Genomic DNA, 23,928 nt, shown 5'->3' with positions numbered 1-23,928 from the left:
AAATCCAGGCGCTGTATTTATATTTGCAGGTAACTTTTCGAGAAACTTTTAACTGAGAAATGGTGCTGTAACTCCTACCGCACTAACACCTCTTGCAGATACTTCCAGCATTCGCTCTCTAAGCCAGAAGGATCACAGGTGTTTAGTAAGTTCTTTCTAGATGAAAGTGCAGTCTTTTGAATTTTGAAAATTTCACCTTTACTATTTATCTCGTAATCTCTCTTGTATCTCTACTTTTAAATTAATGGGTCCTGTGCTATCATTGCTTTCACATGGTATCTTCTTGCTAGCAGACACACGTCAAAAATTGCGGGTATTTCAGGAATCAATGCAGTTCTCTGACACAGAGGACTCATGTCACCCCTGGTGTCCTGCTGTCCTTATGGACAGGGCACCCCTCATCAGGGAAGCAGAGCCAAAAATGTACAGGCCGACCTGAGAAAGCATTTCTTAAACATACTCCCATAAAAAATGGAAGCATTAAAGCAAAGCGCTGAGGAACACTGGAATCTTAATTCTGTCTGTAATTCACATTCACCTTAATTAAATTATTAGTCATAATTTGAATTAAATATGCACTCTGGCTACTGAACAATTTCCAGTGACCCTGCAAAAAAAACATTGGGGAACCAACAGCAAATACACGTGGCAAAAATGAAAGGCTTGAACTTACACATAATGTGGAGAGATATTCAGAAGATGTAATTACATTTCCACTTAAATCAAATTGATTAATTTGCCGGAACGCTATAATATTAACATCATCGATGTCACTGTTCCCAACCTGCAACATAAAAGAGTCATGTTTTTACCAACAGAGGAACAGTTAACATAGGACAGTTAGCACAACAGGAATATTGCTCATAATTTTAAACAAGAAGTGAATTTTGTTCTATACTAACCACAGGGAAACTTCCAGGCTTTCCAATTGCAAGTTCTTTTTTCTCAAGAGTGCACAGCTTGCAATTACAGACGTGCTTCATCAGAACAAGTCCGATGGCTTTAAGTTAAACCAAAAATGGAGGAAGCATCAAAAGCACACGATATTTTGGAGGAGCCTGAGTTACGTACACAAGACTGCCTGATGTCTGAACACTGGCGTCAAGATTTTGCATCTGTGCTGAGATGCATGTTAGAATCATAGAATCATTTTGGTTGGAAGAGACCCTCAGGATCACTGAGTCCAACCACAACCCACCCCTGGCACTGCCCCATGTCCCTGAGAACCTCATGTCCGTCTGTCCAACCCTCCAGGGATGGTGACTCCAGCACTGCCCTGGGCAGCCTGTTCCAATGCCCCACAGCCCTTTGGGGAAGAAATTGTTCCCCACATCCAACCTCAACCTCCCCTGGTGGAACTTGAGGCCATTTCCTCTGCTCCTGGCGCTTGTTCCTGGGGAGCAGAGCCCGACCCCCCTGGCTCCAAGCTCCTTTCGGGCAGTTCAGAGATCAGAAGGTCTCCCCTCAGCTCCTGTTCTCCAGCTGAACCCCCCAGGTCCCTCAGCCGCTCCCATCACACTTGTGCTCCAGCCCCTCACCAGCTCTGTTCCCTTCTCTGACAGAATCCCAGAGTGTCAGGGGTTGAAGGGCCCTGGAAAGCTCATCCAGTGCAATCCCCCATGGAGCAGGAACACCCAGATGAGGTTACACTGGAAGGTGTCCAGGCGGGTTGCAATGTCTGCACAGAAGGAGACTCCACAACCTCCCTGGGCAGCCTGGGCCAGGCTCTGCCACCCTCACCAGGAAGAAGTTTCTTCTCATCTTTAAGTGGAACCTCCTGTGTTCCAGTTTGCACCCATTGCCCCTTGTCCTGTCACTGGTTGTCACCGAGAAGAGCCTGGCTCCATCCTCCTGACACTCACCCTTTCCATATTGATCACCATGAATGAGGTCAACCCTCAGTCTCCTCCAAGCTCCAGAGCCCCAGTTCCCTCAGCCTTTCCTCATAAGGGAGATGCCCAACTCAATCTCTCAACTTGCTCCAGTACCTCAAGGGCTTTATTGGCATGAGGGGCCCAAACCTGACCCCAGGATTCACGGTTTGGCCTCCCCAGTGCCCAGCACAGGGGACAGTCATTGCCCTATACTCCTGCACGAGGATGTTTATACAGTTGATTAATGAGGAATAAGCCCCTGTCATAATATAGCCTACTTCAAAAGTATATATTTTTCAAAATTGTTTACAATAGAAAACATTTGTGTTTCTAAATCTGAACTCGGCTCAGAGGAGGGAAAAGCATTTCCTCAAACAATAACTGCACAGACAGGTGGCAGCGGGGCCAGCGCTGGCACGCTGAGGCCGTGCATCTTCCTTGCAGGTGTCTTGCAAACGCTTCTCTCTCCTGGAGAAAAGGGCAGTAGAGCCAGGATACTATTAGTACGAGCTACAGTACACGGATGTCACTTGTGTACATAACCTTCAGATGATTTTCTGGAATTTGGGTTGCCGTTCTCTTCCCCTACCCAACCAGCAAGCACTCTTAGCAAGAAGAGACTACAGACTTGAACGATTTCTGCCCTTCTGTTTGGCTGCAAAGGACGACACCCTGGTCAGACATGGGTCAAATAACGACCATCTCCCACTGAAAAGTTCCGGACAGCTAACGAAGGCTAATTAACCTTTCCTGGATGTCAAGAGATAAATGCAAGGCAACTAATCTGAATCTGTAAGGATGGAGGAATATTGAACAAGATTTCATTGGGTTTCAATTCGAAGTTATTATTATACTTTATAAAGATTTGCTAGTCTGAAGGGCAATTTCATCTACATCAAGACTACAGTATTTGGACCAAATAAAGCATAACAAAAATCTATCAATCAATAAATAAGTATAACACAAAGACAGAACAACATGACAGTTTACAGCATCCTCAAGTCACTTGTGCTTTGTTCTACACCATAAAGAACTGCTGAAAGGCATTCTACACATTTATTCTCTTCTTTCTTGATGTATAGTTTTTGTGACTGGGAAAGAATCCTTTTCACTCGTTTACTGTTTGGGCTTTATCTCATTTCCATTTTAAGCTATGATGCTGACACACAATATGGGGCCTGTATTTAGGGAGCTAACTTGCTGAAAGCCACTTGTCTAAACAGAACGTATTCAGTTCCATTGCTGCTGATAGAGCAGACATAATGCCTAGAGAGATGCATTTCATATTAAAGTGATTCCACAATGAAGAGAAAAAAATTACCTCAATTGCCCGATGCTGCGGTAAAGCTCTTTCAATGTGATCATTGCCTTCTGCTTTGAGTTGGACGTGATACACACAACCAGGCTAAAATCAACATTCGGAGAAATCCCATACTTTAATTTCAGAAAACAGCAAGAGAATTTTCTAACATTCCATTTAAAATACACCACCTAAACAGATCTAACTCTACCCAGTTAAAGTTTTCCTTATCCCAAATACAAAATTTAACTCAGCAACACCATTAGTGATGTTTACTGCCAGGAAATACAAAAGCACTGTCACAGACCTTTCACTACATTACAGTATGAAAAGAAATCATCTGCTGTCAACTGTTTTAACTAGAAAGAAGATAAATCAAACAGGACTAAAACCTGATTAAATACTGCTTTCTGCCTCAGTAAATTGCTTACTCCATACATAGTGGTCCCATAAATTCAGCTTTCACACTTCCTGCGGAACAGCTTCCCTCACATACGTGCCGTACAATCAACATCATACATCCAATAGTCTGCTAAAAATGCCGTCGCAGTATTTTCACAAGAGAAAATAATGCTGTCCCAAATTCTGGGCCGTAACACCTGAACCCTGCTGAGCGTCCAGCGCATTGACGGGACCTGGTTTGTGGCTGCGCTGCCAGCAAGTCCCACACACTTTACCTGAAGTTTTTTCCCTCTTTAGTGGAATGAATGTTCACTACATGACAGTGTTTCCCAACACAGAGAAACTCAGGGGAATCTGAGCTGGCAAATGTGATGGGAAAACAGAAGTCAGTAGCTAATTAATAAAACATATTTCATTGCTCCATTATCACACTAACATAAAAGTAAATGACATGGAGTGTTCTAATCCTTACCAAAAGGCCACGTAGCCTGAATTTGCCCTCTTCATCAGTTATGGTGTCTTCTCCATAGATGCTACAATCCTTCTGCCCCACAGCTTCCACCGAGACTCCCTGCTCAGGCTCTCCATTTAAAGAAGAAACTGTGCCGTAACAGCTAGAGGAAGAGAGCCCATTGCTACAGATCTGCAGATGCTGTTTTAATGCACATTTTAAATATGTTTTATTGCTAGAACTGATGGGAAAAGTACTTAAAATATTTAGCATAGCATGGGGAAGAAAAGGGGAATTTATAATGTATACGTAAAACCATTTAAAGCATTAGAATTATCTGCAGGAACAGCAGTGCTTGCCCCTGAGGGCAAGGAAAGGATGTTGAAGTCAGACACGTGAACTGTTTGCCATCCCTAGACCAGTGCTCTCATGTCCCACTGGACAAGCCACCTCCGGTGCCAGTGACACGGAGCTCCCATAGCAACGTTTCTCCTCAGTCCTGCCATCTGGGCTCAGCTGTATCTCCACATGCTTAAGAAAAGGCTAAAGTCCTTAATCACAGTGTAATAAAATGAGATGGTGCCTTCAAAAGTACCCTCCAAACCTTCAGAACAGAGGCGTATGAGGAGAAAACACACGTTTTGCATAACGCATCCTGATACAGTATGCAGCATTTTGCACGGCATTTCAGCTCTACTAACCTGTAAGCTGTTCTGTAACCCGTTATCCGAATTTTAAGATTCTGTCCTTCCTGTACTTCAATCATTTGTGATGATGGTTCAAAGCGAAACTCTTTCATCATGGGTTTAAAATAATACTGCCCCGGGCTCTGCAAAAAGGCATAAAACAAGCTGTTTACTGATAGTGATAGAAAAATGCATCAACTCCAAACAATTATGTTTCTGCAAGAGCTCCCTGAAGAGCTGAAATTCTCTGTCCCAACTGTAGGTTAAACTGGTTGGAAAACGTAAGCGCTGAAAAACAGGAGCATGTTGGACAATAAAGCAACTGAACTCCACCAGGAGATGAAGCCTGAAGAGGGAAAAGAAATTATGGCCCCAAAACCTCACAAGACCTCAAGGACAGGACAGTGACCAGGAGGGAAGGATGTCTGCAAGGAAACTGTTCAGGCATGTCCACACACACGTACAGATCAATAATCTAATTAGATTTCTTTCCTCTCAAGTCTCTCAAATGATCATCAACAAACTGGCTTGCTTCATGTTTACAGACTGCAAATTAGTAATCAAGATCAATCAACATAATCTGCTACCTGTTGGGGAGGAATGTCTTGCCACGTTAGACCTTGGCAAGTAAAAGATGTGAAGTGCTGTCCACTCTGAGGGACAGACCTACATCTCTCGTTGTGGGTTACGATTTCAAAGGAGACCTGCCACATCAGAGAGCTAACAGCATTCCTCTTCTGGAGGGCAAAGTAACACGGCACCACACGTGCAGCCACGTTCAGAAGAATCCATTCCAACGCACCAGATTGGAAAACGTCAGTATGCCGCTGTCCTGCGTCAGGAGGTTGGACCGAAACACCCCTCCACTGAGAGACAGGAGAACTCCGGCAAGAGCCTGGTCATCCTCTGATCTGATCTGTTTTTGAAAAAGCAATAGTTTTAGGCATAAGTAGGGGTTGCTTTATGAAGAAGGGTTCAATTCTGAAGCCTCTTGGGGAGTGCCCAGATGTGGTGGCTCAAAGCACACAGCTGTATGCAGAGGAAAACGAGCCACCTCTGCAGCGCATCCCCGACCTCCTGCGAGACCGCAGGGCCGCAGAAGGTGTGTGCTCAACATCGGGCCTCACAGCCACACACAGCACGTGCCACCACAACAGTCATGCTCTGTGACTGCACAGGACATGCTGGGGGCCAGAACAAAGTACCCCGAAGATGTGAACCACCCACTACTTGGACCAGACTGTCCATGAAAAAAATCACTTTGAGGGATAAAACTCCTCAAGAAGGTGGTCCAACACTACAAACACAAATAAAAGCAGTTTTTTGGACTGCAGGCTCTAACTTTCACTATATAAAAATTGCAAAATATCTGCTGCATGGCAAGTCATGGTCTGCAACTAAACTCATCCACTGAGATTTGTTTCCCTGTGACAAAATTATCCCCAAATCCCACACCCATTTGTGTTCGGCTGGGACACATGGGTTAATTTTTTTGCCTGTCTAGCTCTAACTGCACACATTACTCATTCAGAACCCGAACTGTTTAGAACATTACCTCAAACGTCACCCCAGCAAGAGCAAAAGCTTTGAAGTCCCCAACTGTTCCTTCTACTGCAGTCAAAACAAACCCTTCTTTCTGTGCAGTAACTGTGTATTCCAAGTCACTGTGGAGTGGGCCAACACTTCAAATAAAAGGAAAGAACTCATTTTTAAAAAAACACTTGGATATCATGCACACGTTGTCAAGTCACTATTGCACTTCAGCTACAGAGTCCAAAAGATGAAAACAGATCCATTAATTACCTGTAAGCACCTTTGTCATCGGTGAAAACTGTGATGAGCGGGGAAGCTGCTCCCTTTTCACCAATGATGATCTCAACGCCTTCCAGTTCGGGGTGAATTCGCCCTTCCAGAAACAAGCCTGCTTTTCCATGAATCTCCTTCAGCTTCCCAGGACAACTCTCTTGGTCATTGCAAAGGGGATTTAAGACAAATGAGAAAGCCAAAAATACACTTGCCATTCTGTCTTATAGCAAGAGCGTAACCACTTCCAAAGTGATCAGCTGATGTTCTTTCACCTTGGAACAAGATATCAACCCACACAATTCCACGGCCTTTCAACACATCTCAAAGCATCTGAATGTGCATAAAATCTGTAACTAAGTTCCAAAACTTTAAGCACTTCTCCAAAGCAAACATTCTGGATTTGCTAAGTGCTCTAAGGATTAAGTTACATATACTGCGGACACATGGAGAAGATTCCAACAATATTGCCTTCTAGCTGGGCTTTGACACGTCAGCATATATTGTGTTTGATGACATAAGTAAAATTGTGTTCCCCCTCCCTTCCAATGTATTTAGAATGTGCATGACAAAGAGGCACATAAAAGGGGTACCTAACATTTTCTAGTGATTTCAAAGTCTGTTCACTTAGGAACCTGAGAGCAAGATGGACATCGACATAACAAGTACCATCAACTGATTAATGATAATCCTAACAATTTTGAGGTTCACTTTTTGGTGAATATTTTTATTATTGTAATGTACTACAAACAAAATTTAACAGAAACTTGAATTTGGTAACAAACTTAGAATACAAACATCGCTTCTGCAGAACTATTTTTCTAAATGAGAGTAATATGAACTATTCTGAGAATCTGGTGTCACATCCAGAAATGTAGTCCTTCCTCTTGTGCCAGGTGCTCTTTCAGCACTTGAAGCATATTCTGCTGATCAAAACTGTACTTGCAGCCTCTACCGAATACCTGGGCTTCCAGATTCCAGAGTGAAACTGGCCCAAAGAAACAGCTGCAACCAAAACTTTCTTAACTTTACCTTTGAAAAGTTATTTATCTATAAGGATACATTTCTGCCTTAAATTTCTACTCCTTTCAAACTAGATTTTGTTCATATTTACCTCCACTAACAACGGTTTCCACATAGGGTGGGTAGAAAAGCAGCTCTTTGGATGATGGTGTCACCGTAATTTTCTCTCCAGACCTATAAAACACAAGATACAATTAGAAGAAAACTAAATTAGCAGCTCTCATGTGAAACAGAACACTTGCAAATTGACCCAAGAACCCATTTAAATACCCCAAGGAAAAAAATATCAACAATAACCTAAGCAAAATTCATTTTATGTGGTACTATTAATAGTTTCCATTTAGCTGGCAGTCATCAAAAACAGGCACAAGTACCCCCACAGCATGGAATATGTCATTAATCTGTTTGGTGGAGGCACCAGACAACCGTACATGGAACAGACCTCGCCCACTGGAGCTTGGTATTACCTTGCCCAGTAGGAAAATTCATATAAGAACGGTCCTTGGAGTTCCTCCACCATTTCTTGCACTGGTGGTTTGGTTCCTTCCTCCTCTTGGCCCTTCTTTTCTCTCTCCTGTCGGCGGGTCTCGATTTCTGCCAGCTGCTGCTCCCGACGCACCTCCTGAACAGATTTCAGCGGCCCTAAAACTAAGGCAGGTTCACTGTCAATGGATGACCTGAAAACACAGAGGAGAAACCAAATCATCTCCTTGCACACTGAAGGATAAGAGCTCGTTATATCTGTTCATTACTGCCTTTATACCACAGCAAACAAGTTCCAGGATTTTTTCTTTAATCCATTATGCACTATGGGTAAGCTACCTGGCCTAGCAGGATGGGACCTACCGGTAACTCCCGTAAGTTCTGCCCCATCGTGCTATAACAATTCAAGAAATTATGGCCCTGGTGCCTCCTCTTCCTGCATCCCACTGCAGAGCCAGCGCCACACGCCGACATCTCAACCACCTTGCGGAGTCCAACAGCTTAGCTTAAGCTGAAGTTTTGGTGAGCAGAGTCTTGATTTTGCACCATGTACCAGCCACCAGCTGAAGCACAGAAGCACTGACATGCCAGCACAACTCAGAAATTCTTAAGCCAAAGACCAGTTTGCAAGAGTACCTTTAACAGAGCCCTAAACCAAAAAGAGAAAGACTGGAATTCCAGACCTGAGAACAAGCTTAATACAGAAAGGATGAGTTACACAAAATAAAAAGACTGGTAAGCTCACTTGTTTTTTTTCCAGTATTAGGAACTTTCCCTCAGAATCCACCTCTCAGGAGTACACAAGGAGAAAAAAAACCTCCTATCACAAGCAAATACTTCCAACAGCTGGCAATTCCCAGGAAAAGCTCTGAGTTCTAACCTATATGCTCCATAGATCTAAACTATCCAGCTGTCTTGTCACTGACCCCTGAACAGATTGCTGGATAAACTAAACCGGGTTGTTTAAATGAGCTCAGAACAATGCATCTCATTTCACTTTTCTGGATATCACAGCCTCTCTTACCCAGCAATATCTTCTCATCTCCAGCCATGCTTTGGATCTTATTTCCTGCCTCTTCTACAACAGCCTGAAAAACTCTTGTAGAACGTTGCAAAGTTCTCTATGTGGATTGAACTGAAATGATCACATTACTTTTCCTACAACTGCTTTAGATTATCGGGGTAGCTCTGTCTCCTGCTTCAGTCTTCACCTATATTCTGCCTTTTTGAAGAGAAACAGATACCATCACTCTAGCACACTAAGTTTCATCAAGAGTTTTAATTCTTTCCTGCAGCCCACAGACAATACAAAATTATACCAATTTTTTTTTTGTCGTAAAACCTATTAAAAATATGTACAGACATGCACGTGGTCTCATTATATTAATAATAAATTACTACAGTCTCACTTTTCAGACATAAGAAGCCATCACGAAAAATTGTTAAGAATTAGCTTTATTTTTTGTTCCTTTTTAAGTGAAAGGTAACACCATGGATCTGGTATGCAAGCAGGGACTTTTAAACACAACTGTCTTGCTTTTAAATCCAGAGGTGTTCCTTTTATGTTGATATTTCACTAATTGGACTTTGGCTGCAAAGCCTCTTCAAAGCACTTGCCAATAGTCCCAAAAAGCCCAACCAGCCCAGAAGGTTGGTACAACAGTCACCTCCTCCCTCAGCTGTTTTTTAAACCCTAATGGCTCTCTGCTATCTCAATGTTTCTCTTCCAGCTGCTGAGTTGCCCAATAGTTGCAGTTATAGGTTCATTAAACCCAGGCAGCTCCAGGCAATGCTCTGCAGGTGATTTGTTCTCCGAGATGTTTTCTATGCTCAAAAAGTTGGAGAACCCCTAGTCTAGAACAAGCGGACATCAGCAGAGCATTAATGAAGCACTCATCGTTACCAGACACTTCCAGGCAGAACTGGCACCTCATACAATTAAACCTGTTCATAAACCAGTGCTACCTAGAGAGATGTCTGCTCACCTAAACATAAATTGGCACATTAGTATGTAATCACTCTGCATGGTTTTTCTTTTATAACCCTCTTCACACCAGCAACAAAGCTCTAAAGCATCAGATTCTCATTTTGGGGAAACAAAAAGTGAAAAAAATAGATAACAGTGCTGAAGAGCTCAGACCCAAGTTAAACAATACCCTCTGAATCCTGAAGTTTCAGTTCATTGAAGTGTGTGAAAACTCAGAAAACTATTCCTTTGTACCACTGCACACAAGTAGATTGGGACTATATCGAAATGAAGCGACAATGTTCAAAATGAGGGCTGGGAATTTTTTATCCATCTACAAAAATCTCAAAGCACAGCTTAGCAAAGAAACCTCTTGCAGTCTAGAGCTGGATGCCATCTCCTTAGAAAACAGCCACCACAGTTTAAAACCAGAGTAAAATTTTATGAGACAGATGTCTTTGTCTTTCTCTTTTTATAGCCCCAAGATTTCTTTGTTCTTACTTAATGGTAATGGTCACATCCATCAGTTTATCTGTTACAATCGTGCCAAGGACATGGTGTCGAACTGCAGTGAGCGTCAGGATACTAGGAGAGGACCTGTAAATCAAAGTTACAAATGGGTGAATTCAAGGTTCCCATCCTAAAGAAAATAATGAAATCTTATTTGGCAGAGTTTGCGTTCCCATCCCGAAGTGTGAAGTGCTTTATAAAAGAGGATACACAAATTAAATAGCAAAGCCTTGGTGCTGAGATGATAGGACGTTGGAAAGGGAACATTTTCCAGCTCAGAACCCCAACCCACTGCATGACATTGGCCACATCAACCCCTTCCTTTGTGCCTCCTGCTTCCTCCCAGGCTAAAGCTGATTGGATTGATTGATATGTACAATCCCTTTACACACAGCAGGACACCCAGGCATTTGTCATATCAGTCATAGTTCATCAAGATGCTCAAGTCTAGTGGTGCTTTGCTACCAACAGAGGGTTTCAGTTTCTACCAGGCACTCACTCTGCCCTGGCTCTCATGTTTAGCACATCTCTCTTCAAAGAACCTGTAATTCACTAACACAGCAGAAAAGAATCAGATTTTAATTCTGAATTTGTTTTCTGCCATGCTAATGAATTAGAAGTAGTATGGGAGCAGAAATCCTCTTTTTGGAACGAAAAAGCCATTAAGTACATTGCCAGACCATAACCTATAAATGACTAACACAACATGGCTGAGTTGCGAAGACCAGCACTGCTTACTTGTGATCATGGCGTATATTTATCCAGCTTTCAAAAACTGGGGTGAGCAGAATCAAATCACCACAGAGTTACAGCACTACAACAGTGGTATATACCTCCTGGTAAACTTACCACCCTGTCCTTTGCATTTCAACTCTCACAAGCGATTAACAGTTTCCAGTGAAATATCTCTGCCTTTTTACAGAGCAAAACCAACATCAAACAGACAGAGAGCTGACAAAAATATCCATTTAAAGTACTAACGGTATCTTTAAAGCCTATCATTACCTGATTATATTTGTTTTAGACTAGAAAGGACAAGAGAACACATCTGACACACTTTACTAAAGCTTTCCTCTGTTGGTTACAGCCGGCCATAGCAACACATCCTGAATGACAAAAGCAAGCGGCTGCAGAAGGAAGCTTTGAGAAAGCATACTGACAGGCATAACATCAAAACCAGATTTTGCTCTTACGTGTCGTAAGTGTAATACTCATGTTCAAACTGGTGGCAGGAACGTGGGGTCACTTCATATACACCTGTAAACATTGAACCAAAGAATGATCTGCTGAAAAAAAAATCATCAAGCTTACTGTGTTGGCTGAATTGTTGAGATCACATGAGAAACAATTACAAAATGTGACTATATATGTACTACCTTTTACACAGACACTTGTAAATGAATTCACCTCTGTGCTGGCACAGATCACCACTAGAAGCTGCACGGCATTTGTCATATATACTGATATAAAACAACATTAGGCATCACTACAGATAAAAATAATTACAAACACAACAAACCAAAAAAGCTCAGCCGTAACCTATTATGGTCCCACAGCTGATACCCTTTGGCTGATTATAGAACCCTTGTATTATTGCCTTGTGAATGAGACTAGTGGTTCTGAGGATGAAAAGTTCAAGGCTGAAGAATGAATCAAAACCAAATATATTTTTAATTGTTTTGCTAAGGGGCCATTACAGAATTAGCTCTAAGACATTAAAAGGAGGGAAAAAAAAATATCTAATTTTAAATCATTCTTTTCCCTGACGTAGAGAACCCTGTGGTACTTCTAACAGTTATCCCTCAGGAATCCTGTATTGAAACGAAACTTCTACGTTTAACTCATATTCTAATGTGAATGATAAACAGAACTCGTATGAACAAGATTATTTGAACATGCTCTTTCTTCAACCAAAATCAAAGCCCTTCACTGAGACAAAAAAAAATAATAATATTTTGCTTCTGGAATCTGTATCTGGGTGAAGGACAAAACAGCAAAAGAATTCTAAAAACTTAGAACAATGCATTTATATAGAGATGGAAATAAAACAATGTCTCTCAGAAACCAGAACAGTTTGGTTTTGCGTGTTGGTTTTTGTTGTTTTGATTTGGGGTTTTGTTTGTTTGTTTGTTTGTTGTTGTGTCTTGGTGGTGATTTGTTTGGGGGGGGGTGTGTTTGGTTTGGTTTAATTCTCAGTAATATTAGTTCACTGGTTCTTTGTGTTTTAAACTAACATGTTAGAGCTGTTACCTGGCTTTGAAAGACAGAATCTGTTCACTCCTTTGGACAGGTTATAAACACCAACATTCTCTGGTCCATTTCCATCCTGATAAAATTCCTGTGAAGCCACAAGTCACCATTAGTAACTACCAAACAACAAAATGAAAACAGGATTTGCCTGAAGATACATTTATACTTCTCTTTTATAGCAGCTAGCAACATAAGGCCATTTTTAAGAGACAAATCCCAAAGCACTCTGCACACCAGTGTTGCTGTGCTACGCGACTCCCCATAGCCATGAGAAAGCTCCAGTTCCAAGCATAATCCAACCTGCCTACTTAAGGTCATTAAAAAAAACACAGGACATTTGTTCCCTACGTACCAGTGTAATTGCATGAGAAAGAGAACACCTCAGCATATATCCAGTCTGCCTGAATTCCACTCCTGAAACATCTTCCTCCAGGACTTCCAGCTCCAAAGACTTATTCTTCCAGCACCAGTCTTCATGGACAATGCTCACTAGAATACACCACACAAAGCATTTTATTAAGTAAAACTGTGTGAGTAAGAGCAGGTTTTGAGGTATAAAAAGCTTCTATCACTCTAACTTCCCTGACAATAATCTTCAAAGCCAGATACACAACAATGGCTGCAGTAGCAGAGCTGGCTCACAGCACTGCAGCATCACCAGGAATCCAGCGCATCTCGGAACAGAAAAGCTATTATAAAAAGGAATAATGAGGTCCTGTCACCCTGGGGAGTTCCGCGATGTGACAGTCAAAGAAGCCTGGAGGACATCAGAATCTAACTCCAACCTCACCTGACATCAAGATGGTCTGACTTGTCTATAAGAAGAGCAATCTGTATATATTCCTACACCTTCCCCTGGAAAACAATCTGTTTTCCTAGTAGGCCAAGGCAGGCTCGGGAGAGGTTCTCTGGAAGCAGAAGAACGAGGGTGTGCCCCTGTTTTTTGGTTTGGGACAAGTCAGGTCATGATAAAGCCCTTTTTCCTCACAGCAGCCATGCAAAACCCTAAAACTTAAGAGAGCAGCTACCTGCAAGCTGACAAAAAGGTTAAACACACAAGATTAAGAAAAGTTGCTACACTGTATATGATTTTTCCAGATTCTCTCAATTTTCAGAACTCGTTCCACACTGGGCACACTGTAAACGGTATCCATAAGAACAGAAGCATACAGATTAAGTCACAAATTTACTACTAAGGTAACACTTGAAGCAGTTCTCCATTATCCCACCTTTGTATTTGCCAGGCAGCACATTTTCAAATGTGAAGGCCACTGAGTCTGTGTTTCCAGAGAGCTGCAGGTTGCGTTTTTCACCCGGGCGGCTCACAGACTGTAATGTCACCATCAGATCGCCACAAGCATCTGCACAAAAAAGACAGCAGAAAATGAGACTGCGTTCTGGCTTGGCAGCTCTGCCTCCAAAACCCCCACCCTAAGCAAGCTTCCTGTGCACCAACATTAAAATGATTACTCTCTTCCTGTAGAGAACATTTCCAATTAAAACTTTTGTATTTCTTAGGTACATGTTTACCACTGTTTTTTGCATTCTTCAGGAAGTTCAAGACTGTTAATCATACACTTTTATCTAATGGTGAGGAACAACCAGAGGCCAACACTAAATTCCTAGGTCCACCTTGCTCTGCAGAGACTACAGGGCCCAGAAAACACCTGAGACGTACAGTATCCCTAGTGTCAGCCAGGACTATTTCCTTCCAGAACTTAACCATCTTCTGAGGAATGCAAACAGGTTAGAATTCCTTCCCGATGAAGGAATATTTGCTTATTCCTAGCAAGTATTAAAAATAGGTACATAACTTTACCCCAAGCTTTCTTAAAGTACCTTATTAGGCTGTAAGGTGTCCCAAAAAAAGAGCTGCTGGAAGTTAATTTACTTATTTGCTGATGGGGCTAACCACACCAAGTGGCTTGATCTAAAGAGTACTCATGCACACACGCATCACTCAAGTTTTCTGCTCCCACTTCCACTTCACTTTCAAATCTGGCTTACCTAAACAAGAGATCTTCCCTGAGACGGATGCCAAAAACTGAGCGAAGGTCACGTCCATTACTGGTCTGTCTGTAACAGCAACAGGGAACATTTTGGGTTTCAAAGCCAGTCCTGCTCTGGTCTCAGCCTCTGGAATAATCACCTGTAGAGCACATGACATCAAGACATCATTGGCTTTTAAAAAACAGCCCAAACACACCCACTCTCTTGAGTTCAATCCACTTATCAGAAATTAGAAAATGGAAATTTACTGAAAATCCCAGGCAAGGCAAAACCAGCCTCCCAAATATGCTTGCAAAATTCTATATTAAAAATCCTCCAAAGAACTGCAATGAAACTGAGCTAAAAGTCCTCCAAACAGCTTGGTTTCAAAAGTCAGAGTGAACTTCACTTCAGGATGTACTGCTGCTTCTACGTTAGGCTAATTCATTATCTATAAGGACAATTAAGGTCTTAATAACCATGCACTTCCTCATCTCCCACACTGCACTATCTCCCACAACACAGAATTCAGGGTGGCTGTACTACAGGTTCTGCTGTAACCTACAATCTCGGGAACCATTTAGGCATCTGAGAACAGTACACATTCTCACTCACAGGATAATATGTTGAGATAAGTGATCTAAGGGACATCACAACTCAATGACTTATTAAGAAAAAAACAACAACAACAAAAGAAATAACTGTAATTGTTTAAATAGTGCAAACAGGAGAAAAGGATCCGGAAAAACTAAATTCAGCTTCTCAGCTTTTGGAAATTACATGTTTAAAATCGATAACCTCATGACAGTCCTAAAACAAAGAAATGGAAGCTCTGTCTTACCTGAACATTGTATGTACCCGGTTTTGCCTTAAAACAAAATGCTCCCTGAGGGTCAGTTTCTGTTGTAACCAGTGATGCTTTGTCCTTGTCCTGAGGCATCATGGTCACCTTGTATTTACTCATCTGTTTGACTGTGTCAGGGAAACGAGTTACTGAGATCCGGCCACACACGCTGAATCTGAAATATAAGCCAGGCATCAGAAGAAATATTAATATCTTGATTCAACAAAGTTCATAAAAAGATACTTATTTTAAACCTTCCTTAAAAAGTAAACCTCGCTGTTGAGGTACTAACACATGAATTCAAATGGATTTCTCCTGAAAAGAGTGTTCATATCAAAGAGATACTATATGCAAACATGGTGGAGCGAGTGCAAACTCATGCACAATTAAGGGGATCTTTTCTTTTACAATGAACTCACTATGATGTTATGTTTTTATTTGCAAGCACATTGCTTCACTATTTCGCCCCCCAAGCCCTTCAAGCCTTTTTCCTTAATTTCTTTTTTTTTTCAGCTAGGTGGGCAATTGACTTAGGATTGCCATCCCTCGGGTTTGAAATGGTTTGAAATGTTCTGTGTCAAAGACCTCAAACATGATAGGTAATTCACCTGAACATAATCCTAGTACACCTACTTTTGTGAAAGCACAATACAACAAATTAGAAACAACATGTTAAGTTTTACTTTTCACCTTCAACAGCACAACATATTTAGTAACTGAAAAAACTGCAACTGATCATCACACAGATTTTTTTTTTTAATTAGCTAGCTAAGCCCATATGAGCTAGTTGCCCTTTGCCTCAATAAATTCCTAGTTTTCACTTCTCCAGAAGGTTCCCACTATTTTCTCCTCCAGCAGAAGCTCGTGGACAGAGAACCACCCCCTTTGTCTTCCTCAGCTCACATGTCTCTCCCACCACTGCCTACACCCCCAAAATCATCCTGTTGCCATTATACAGGTTCATGCCCAGCAGCCAAAGAAACACAAAGAAGAAAAAGACAATATAAACAGAAGACGACTGTGACCTTGAGAGTGCTGTGTAATAAAATGTAAAGGTTTGGTACGACACTGGACTACACAGTTATGTATTAATACTTCCACTCTTGCATAGGACGAGGGTACCTGAAGTGCAGCATCAGCAGCAGAAAGCCTCCCTGTTCCTGCCTTGGTTGACACACAGTTCTGTAATTGCTCAATATACCTGTGTTTTAGCATCTTTGTTCACACAGGAGAGGTTATTAAGAGGGAGCTCTAAGCCTTAACTAGTACTGAGCAAAATACCGTGGAGAAAACATCACTCTGCACTCATACTGTCCTATTTACCTTGAATTTCTCAAGCTCCTGACAACAGTACGCAAGTCTGGGCATGATGTGGGAAAGGACCATGCACTTTCAAGAACTTGTCCACATACCAAATGACATTTCCATCACGTCACCAGTACTTACCCTGTTGCAATGATGTTTGCTAGCTGGGGTGTATTTGGTGCGATCTTCACTGTAATAGTATCGAAGAAGAGATGCTCCTTCTTGGCATGAATGGTGTATGTACCTGTTGTTATGTTCTCAAGGCGGAAAGAGCCATCAGCTTTTGTTTTTACTGTAATAAACAAAGAGACGAGTTAAAAACACACCATGTCTTGACTGTCTATTCTTACGTGTCAAAGAGTTAGAGAGCATGCACTGCTTTAGGCTATTTTTAATTTACATTGCAAGACAAAGAAACAGTATTATGCTTTCTTACTAGACCAATATTCATTTCTGTATTTCAAAACACAATTTGTCATACAGTTGAAAGAAAATACCAGAAATTTTTTACAGCAAAACAAATGAACACCTAATACTCTCATCTAAGGCAGAAAATGCAAAATTAGTCAACTGCATGAAAACCAGTTTAGTATTACAAATAAATCACAACAGTACTAGTATATTATCTCAAAGGCTTCATTTCATGTCACACATGAAGACTGAGACCCCTGCTTACCTTTAATCTGATTGTTCAGAGTCACAGTGGCATCAGCAACTCCTTCTCCTTCAGGACCATTCAGCACCCTCCCTGTGACAGAGAAACCCATCACATGGAAAACAGGCTGAAAAAGGAAAAAGTCAACATTAATCTTTACTGAGTAAAAGCAAACACACACCAGTAGCAATCAACGACTGCTTTCACCCCACGCACATATAAAGGCAATTTATTTCCAGCTTTAGGAAAAAGAAAATTACCAGAAAAATCACAAGGTAAGTACATATCAATCTTCAGGCACACTGTTCCCCAAATTACAGGAACAGATTCTCAGTTTTTCCGCATGAGTACAGTTCATAATGCCATTACACAAGGCAAACCGGACAAACTCACAGGCTCTTCTCCAGACATCCGACAATATGAACACGTAAATTTAAGCAACCTGAAAAATTACTGCCTGCTTACAACATGCACATTAAACTGAACACAGCACACAGCTTTTCTCTATTTAGTTTCTTCCTAGTAAAAGGGACTGAAGTGTAGAAATACAGCACCATGCCAGATACCATCTTCTCCCTGCTGTGCAAGAGGGTGTGTGTAATAAATGTCTTCAAACTTCTTACAAATAAGTTTTTCCATAATACAGCTGCTTTCTGCTAAAATCAGTTTACTTTTACAGGCAAGAATGGCACAAAAAGATTATTTCCTCTGAACACCTTACCTCAATCTGTAAACTGTCATGCTCTACAAGGAAGTCCAGTCTAGATGGAGCAACATCAAAGGTAATTCTCTCTCCCCTGTAGAATGGTATCTGAAAGAAGACACATCATTTTGACTCCTAAGAAGCTATGACGACACGATTGTTTGCCTTTACCATTTTACATGTCTTTATCACTAGCAGACACCTCTGTGAATGGTCAAACAGGCTGCAAACTTCTTGGAAAAAATAACTCAAGAGAGATGGGGACAGGAATAAAGGCAGTATTTCAAGGCTGTTTGATGGAAACCATATGAGATTATCTGCAGGGACAGAAAAGTCACCCTCAGAATACAGCAAAGGTACTTTGCTGTGCAAGAGCTTATGTATAGAAGACTGTATGATCGCTGGAAGAGTTAAAGGAATGAAAGAACTTTCAAGATCACATGGACTGAGAATGCCAAACAATCACTCCAGACAGTGCACTGACAACCATGCTCCTGCACTGCTCAGACACAGCAAAGACAATGGGCAAAAAAGAAACAGAGAACTGGAAGGAGAGGAGGTGGCTATAGCCAAAAACCTCTCAGTGGCCCAGCAGCCTCCAGGTGTGGTTCTGTGACTGGCCAATGTACTCAGGTCACTCAGAGCCTGTTTGCAAATAAGTCCTTCCTCAGAAACCACACAGCTGAGCCCAATCACAGCAACCTACCTGACTGTCACATGCTTTAGGTTGGAGGTTCCTATTCCAAATATTTAATCCATTTCAACTATTTCTGTTTTAACAGCTACAAAGTTATGCATGACCTAGTTTAAAAAATGAAAGTTAACAACCCAATGCAGAGACAAGCATTTAACTTTCTAGCTACTTACCACAGTGTATTTTCCACTTGGCAGAGAAAGAAAACTGAAAGATCCATCTTCTTTTGACACAACATTGCACAAATAGGATAGCGACTCATCTCTTGACTGGAATCCATCCACAGGAGAAATATTGCAGCCCACAATGTCCTGTGGCAATAAATACAACTTCTTTTCCCATGGGAGAACAGAGAAAATAACCTCGGGGGGATGTAGGAGGGTTGGAAATGAAGGATGTGAACAACTGTGAATGAAGGATGGGAAGTACAAAACTATTTCAGAGGCAAAGTCTGATAGCATGGCCTACAATTCATGTCCAGGTATAAGAGGAAAAAACAACCAGTAATCAATTTTATGGTAATGAGGACAGAAAAATGGAAAAGTCAACATCCCCTGGTACCCCAGAACCGCCCTGCATGTCTTCACATTAACTGACTCCAGTTCTGTGGACAAGGTTTGCATTACAGAACAGAGCTCTCCTCTACATAACAAAACACAGGACAGGACCAAACATTTCACACTCATTTCGTAATAGTTTTAGGGTGGCAACAGAAGCTATAAAACTTTATCTTCACATCAAAAGGCCAAAAAGCAATTGAGACCTCATGCTGAAGACAAATTACAGCTACTGTACAGTGAATTTCAGGATTTGTCTGGCAACATCTTGTGCCTTGTGCAAGAAGCTGGTCTTTCACCATGGAGAAGTGTCATCCTCACGAGGAAACACATTTACTAACCAAAATCTAACATGCAAAAAGGTGTAACTGGAAAAATATTGTCTTAACCCCTTAACCCTGCTGACCTACAGAAAATACACAGATCGATAACGTGCTGTGAATCATATTATATTTTGCACTTGTTGCCTGCTTCAGTTCAGGTCTTAGTTTTCTATGCCCCTGAACAGCTGGATTGTTGAGGAGCCTGGTTGTTTGAAAACAATAACGAAGAGTTCAAAAGAGTTGAAATTAAAGGAATTTTCTAATTTCTTGTGTTCAAAAAAATATGTAGACCTTAAACCTCAATTCTGCCCCCAATGAGAGAGATGGCTGTTGTGTTACACATCTGCGGTATTCCATGGAGGCCATGAAGAAACTCAGCATGGACACAAATGTTGTATTACAAGGGCCTTGTTGAAAAAAAAAGATACAGCTTGAGGGGCTGTACAGTTTATGTTTTCTATAAGCCAAGTTCAATGAAGGAGAGATGAGTATGAGGGCAATATGAATCTAGAAGCTATTTAGCTGCTTCTTATTTACATCCATACTCATATTGAAAAGGTACCAATACACCATTACCTCTTTAGTGACCGAAGAAGAGAAAAGGAGAAACATGACGCCTTTCATGGGTTCTCCATCACTCCTTACTGACCCAGAGACATTGTAGCCTGCTACAATCAGAGGGCTCGCAGCATAAGCATTAGAACTCGTCACTCGTACCACTGTCTTTGACTGAAATGCAGAAACATATACACTGTCATCGAAAGTAGGCATAAGATCTCATTTACAGCACCTAAAGAACAATCAGCAGCTGTATATTCAACAGCAGAAACAGGCTATTCAAAACACAAAGGCACTAAAACAAAGATACTTCACAAAACAGTATTCTTCCTGGTTTACTGATCGAGAAATTGTTCAGGATCTCAGAGCTCCTCAGAAAGCAAGCAGTCTGCGAGGGAAGGATTGGAACAGCAGCTACAATGTGCAAGCTCCTCCAAAATGTATAGGATTAGAACATGTAATGCAAGAGCTCCTTCGCCAGTCCTTCCCTGGCTGGCCCCACTATTTCAAACTTGGCCTGCACGAGGCAGTTTCTTGACTACCTAAACTAAACTTACGAAAACTTCATTAACCTTGTCCACTCACAAAAACCCCTCCTGACACTACCTGATAGAGACAAGGTCTAGTAGATCCACCCTCACTAAACAGGTAAACCAGAACTTTTGTAGGCTCTGACCTCTTTCAACATCCAGATGGGATGAGACGCAAAGATTTCATATTCGCCAGGAAGCACTTTAGAGAAAGCGAACCTGTAAGGCAAGAAAGGGGTTACGTCTCTTCAGAAACAGTCACAAACATCTGTTTGCTTCTGTAAATTCAGACTCTATACATATATTAGAAAATGTATTTCAGAAATACTATCATGCCAGTTGATGTTGCACAATTAAAATAATCTAGTGTAAATGAAGAGATTAATTAAATATGCACCACACACACTCACTTTCCTCCAGGTTGTGTAACAGTTGATTGTATGTTGACGTCACTGCCAGCATTTCTCAGTACAACCTGGACTCCAGCAGGTCCTAATGTCTGGCCTCTGCTGAGAACCTGTCGAAATGAAAAAAAAAGAGAGTATAAATCAATAAAAATAACTTGCAGAGCTGAAGCAGAATGTTTTTATGAAGGCAGAATTAGCACAAGATGGAATAAAAAAAGATAAAGGAGTCTAACCTTTCCATTCACAGAAAACCCTGTGAACACAAAGTTAATGTCACCTCCTTTTGTGCAAATGTCATTAATGCCATCCACATGGATGTCTACCCTGGTTGGTTCTGGAGGGGAAGAACAATGACACAACGTGGTATTAAGTGACAGAGCAATCATAAAACAATTCTACTTTACCTTCACAAAACTCCCACAGAAATGCATTAACTCAAGCACACAAGTGTTGCTCTGGAAGTCTCGCCTCAGCAAAGTTAAAGCATCCACGAATCCCCATGTTAAAAATCCTCTTTCCTCCTTGCATTGCAATCGTTTTTGTCAAAAACCCACACTCGTCAAATCAGTTCATGGGTTACTTTGTCAGCATCTATCTTACAGCTTTATTTTCCTCTGGTACAGTAAGTACACTTCAGTTATTAAAACCATACATTAGGCTTATTGAAGAGTGCTTGGTTTTCCCTGCCAGCCACAAGTTAGAGGTAGTTATTAAGTCCCACACTGCAGATTTACTGTGCTATTGTAAGAAGACATATGAGCACTTACCAAAACTCCACCCTAGGGGAGGCTCAATCTTAAGAATGAAATCCCCCTACAAATAAAAAAACAAACAATAACTGTCTTCACTGATCTAAATTCAATTTAGCTACAGAATTAAAAAGAAGTCAGAACACAAGCACCATGCTACAGAGCATAATACAAGACTCGAGTGTCGCATTCTCCCTTCCTCCTACCCAAGATACTCTGTTCAAAGCAGCACAACATCTACCTCGGCAGGCTGGGATGCTGGGCTCACATCCAGCCAGCTAAGACCAAAAATTAAGTATCATCACGTTTATACCAATTCCAGACCAAACCTGGCTCATGTTCAAGCAGCTCAGTGATTAGAAAGTGTTCAAATCTATCTCTACCTGCCCCAACAGATGCACTTTAAATCAGCCTTTAGTATCTCCACTAGGAGGTCCTACTCAATCATTCTGCCCAAACATGGGATAAAATTTCAATCCTATTAAAAGAGTATTAATCTACACATGGATCTTCTTTAGATCAGTGGGCACCACATACGTTCTGCCATATATGCTCTGAAGTTTGTCCACAGAAAAGCTCAAAGACTTAAGAATGACATCGCTGAGGTCAGAAAGCATCTGACATTCTTAGATTTGGAAGGACTTATTTCTGATCTAAGTTAACTTGCTCTTTAAAACAGCAAAACACTTAGATCACTTGAGGGCAGCTTGTATTTAATTTGAATGGAAACATTTTTCCAGTCATTAAACCAGTTTAATGATACACTTCTGATTAAACTTCTGATTACAGACATTAAACTTCTGATACACTCTGAACTTCCTGAATGATTATTTTCCTAATATTTTTTTAGTATCTGCAACTAGTCATTCAAGTTATTTTCAATTCAGTCATCTCAAAACACATTCTACAGGCGGATACCTGAAAGCTTAATCTGTACTTGTAAGAACCTGCACTTTTTGTGAGTGTTTGTAGAGCTGCAGACACATGGCTGCTGGCAGTAACTCAGTCTCCCAGTGCTGCAGTCATACAGACAAACAGCACAAACACCACACTGTAGATAATATTATCATGATAATACTTAGCAATGAGAAATAAAATAGTTGCACTACAAAAAGAAACAGTTGAAAGCTTGGTCCAAAACAAACTAAATGATGTCCCGATTCAAAGATTTCATGGGTGGGTGTTGTTCCAACATTTAATGTGCCGGCACAGGAGCCAGCCCTGGGATCTCAGCTTCTTACCTTATCGTACAGGGGAATCATGAAATAGCCATTGTTTGGAGCGCAATCGGTCTGGTACTTCAGAGTACCATGTTTTGTATATAACTTAATCTAAAATAAACAAAAAAGACAGGAAGACCCGTTAAAAGACGTGAGCAGAGCTGGAACCAGGCATCCTCTATCCAGGCGCTTTTACATTCCGGTGTCCCCAGGGTCACAGGGACCAGGTTTATCCCGAGAGAGGACTCGGAGCTGCCGGGCAGAGCCGGCAAAGGGCCCGGTCCCGCTCGGGACAGCCGCTGACAGCAGAGCCCGGCTCCTCCGCCCCACGGCCGGGCCGGGCCGCGCAGCCGGACACAGCGCGGGGCGCAGGGCCCCAGCGCCCGCCGGACGGGAGGGGAGAAGCGGCGGCGCCCACCTCGATCAGGGAGTAGTTGATCTCCACGTCGGACTTGACGAAGCCGCCGCAGCCCACGACGATGTCCTCGGAGCCCCGCGCCAGCCCGCAGCACAGCGCGCAGAGCAGCGCGGCCGCCCCGGCCCGCATCCCGCACAGCCCTGACTCAGCGCCGCCGGAACTGCCGCGCCGGGCCGGCTCTGCTGCCCCCTGCGGGCCCGGCGGACTCGCTCCCGCCGCCAGCTCTGC

At 41.9% G+C, this 23,928-nt stretch overlaps 1 protein-coding gene across 1 annotated transcript in view; it reads right to left on the bottom strand.

Annotated features, from left to right (window-relative positions):
• Window positions 1–23,869, bottom strand: part of LOC309445563 (BOS complex subunit NOMO1) — a 28,607-nt gene extending 4,738 nt beyond the window's left edge. The window contains exons 1-27 of the mRNA XM_082064506.1: window positions 23,701–23,869; window positions 23,304–23,393; window positions 22,081–22,126; window positions 21,547–21,647; window positions 21,317–21,423; window positions 21,053–21,125; window positions 20,395–20,547; window positions 19,112–19,249; window positions 18,263–18,352; window positions 17,563–17,668; window positions 17,028–17,178; window positions 15,579–15,756; window positions 14,756–14,897; window positions 13,978–14,109; window positions 13,101–13,237; window positions 12,749–12,836; window positions 11,692–11,755; window positions 10,490–10,585; window positions 8,007–8,216; window positions 7,631–7,713; window positions 6,517–6,676; window positions 6,269–6,395; window positions 5,516–5,629; window positions 4,729–4,856; window positions 4,049–4,190; window positions 3,196–3,279; window positions 674–784 (exon numbers count right to left, since the gene is read on the bottom strand). Of these exons, the coding sequence (XP_081920632.1) occupies window positions 674–784; window positions 3,196–3,279; window positions 4,049–4,190; window positions 4,729–4,856; window positions 5,516–5,629; window positions 6,269–6,395; window positions 6,517–6,676; window positions 7,631–7,713; window positions 8,007–8,216; window positions 10,490–10,585; window positions 11,692–11,755; window positions 12,749–12,836; window positions 13,101–13,237; window positions 13,978–14,109; window positions 14,756–14,897; window positions 15,579–15,756; window positions 17,028–17,178; window positions 17,563–17,668; window positions 18,263–18,352; window positions 19,112–19,249; window positions 20,395–20,547; window positions 21,053–21,125; window positions 21,317–21,423; window positions 21,547–21,647; window positions 22,081–22,126; window positions 23,304–23,393; window positions 23,701–23,829 (3,180 nt within the window). The 5' untranslated portion in view covers window positions 23,830–23,869. The remainder of the gene's footprint in view (window positions 1–673; window positions 785–3,195; window positions 3,280–4,048; window positions 4,191–4,728; window positions 4,857–5,515; window positions 5,630–6,268; window positions 6,396–6,516; window positions 6,677–7,630; window positions 7,714–8,006; window positions 8,217–10,489; window positions 10,586–11,691; window positions 11,756–12,748; window positions 12,837–13,100; window positions 13,238–13,977; window positions 14,110–14,755; window positions 14,898–15,578; window positions 15,757–17,027; window positions 17,179–17,562; window positions 17,669–18,262; window positions 18,353–19,111; window positions 19,250–20,394; window positions 20,548–21,052; window positions 21,126–21,316; window positions 21,424–21,546; window positions 21,648–22,080; window positions 22,127–23,303; window positions 23,394–23,700) is intronic.
• Between the last annotated feature and the right edge of the window lie 59 nt (window positions 23,870–23,928).

This window comes from Streptopelia decaocto (assembly GCF_964273445.1).
Source record: "Streptopelia decaocto genome assembly, chromosome: 13".
NCBI classification, from domain to species: Eukaryota; Metazoa; Chordata; class Aves; order Columbiformes; family Columbidae; genus Streptopelia; species Streptopelia decaocto.
The sequence above is the reverse complement of the archived record's forward strand: the minus strand, read 5'-3'. Positions and strand labels throughout refer to the sequence as shown.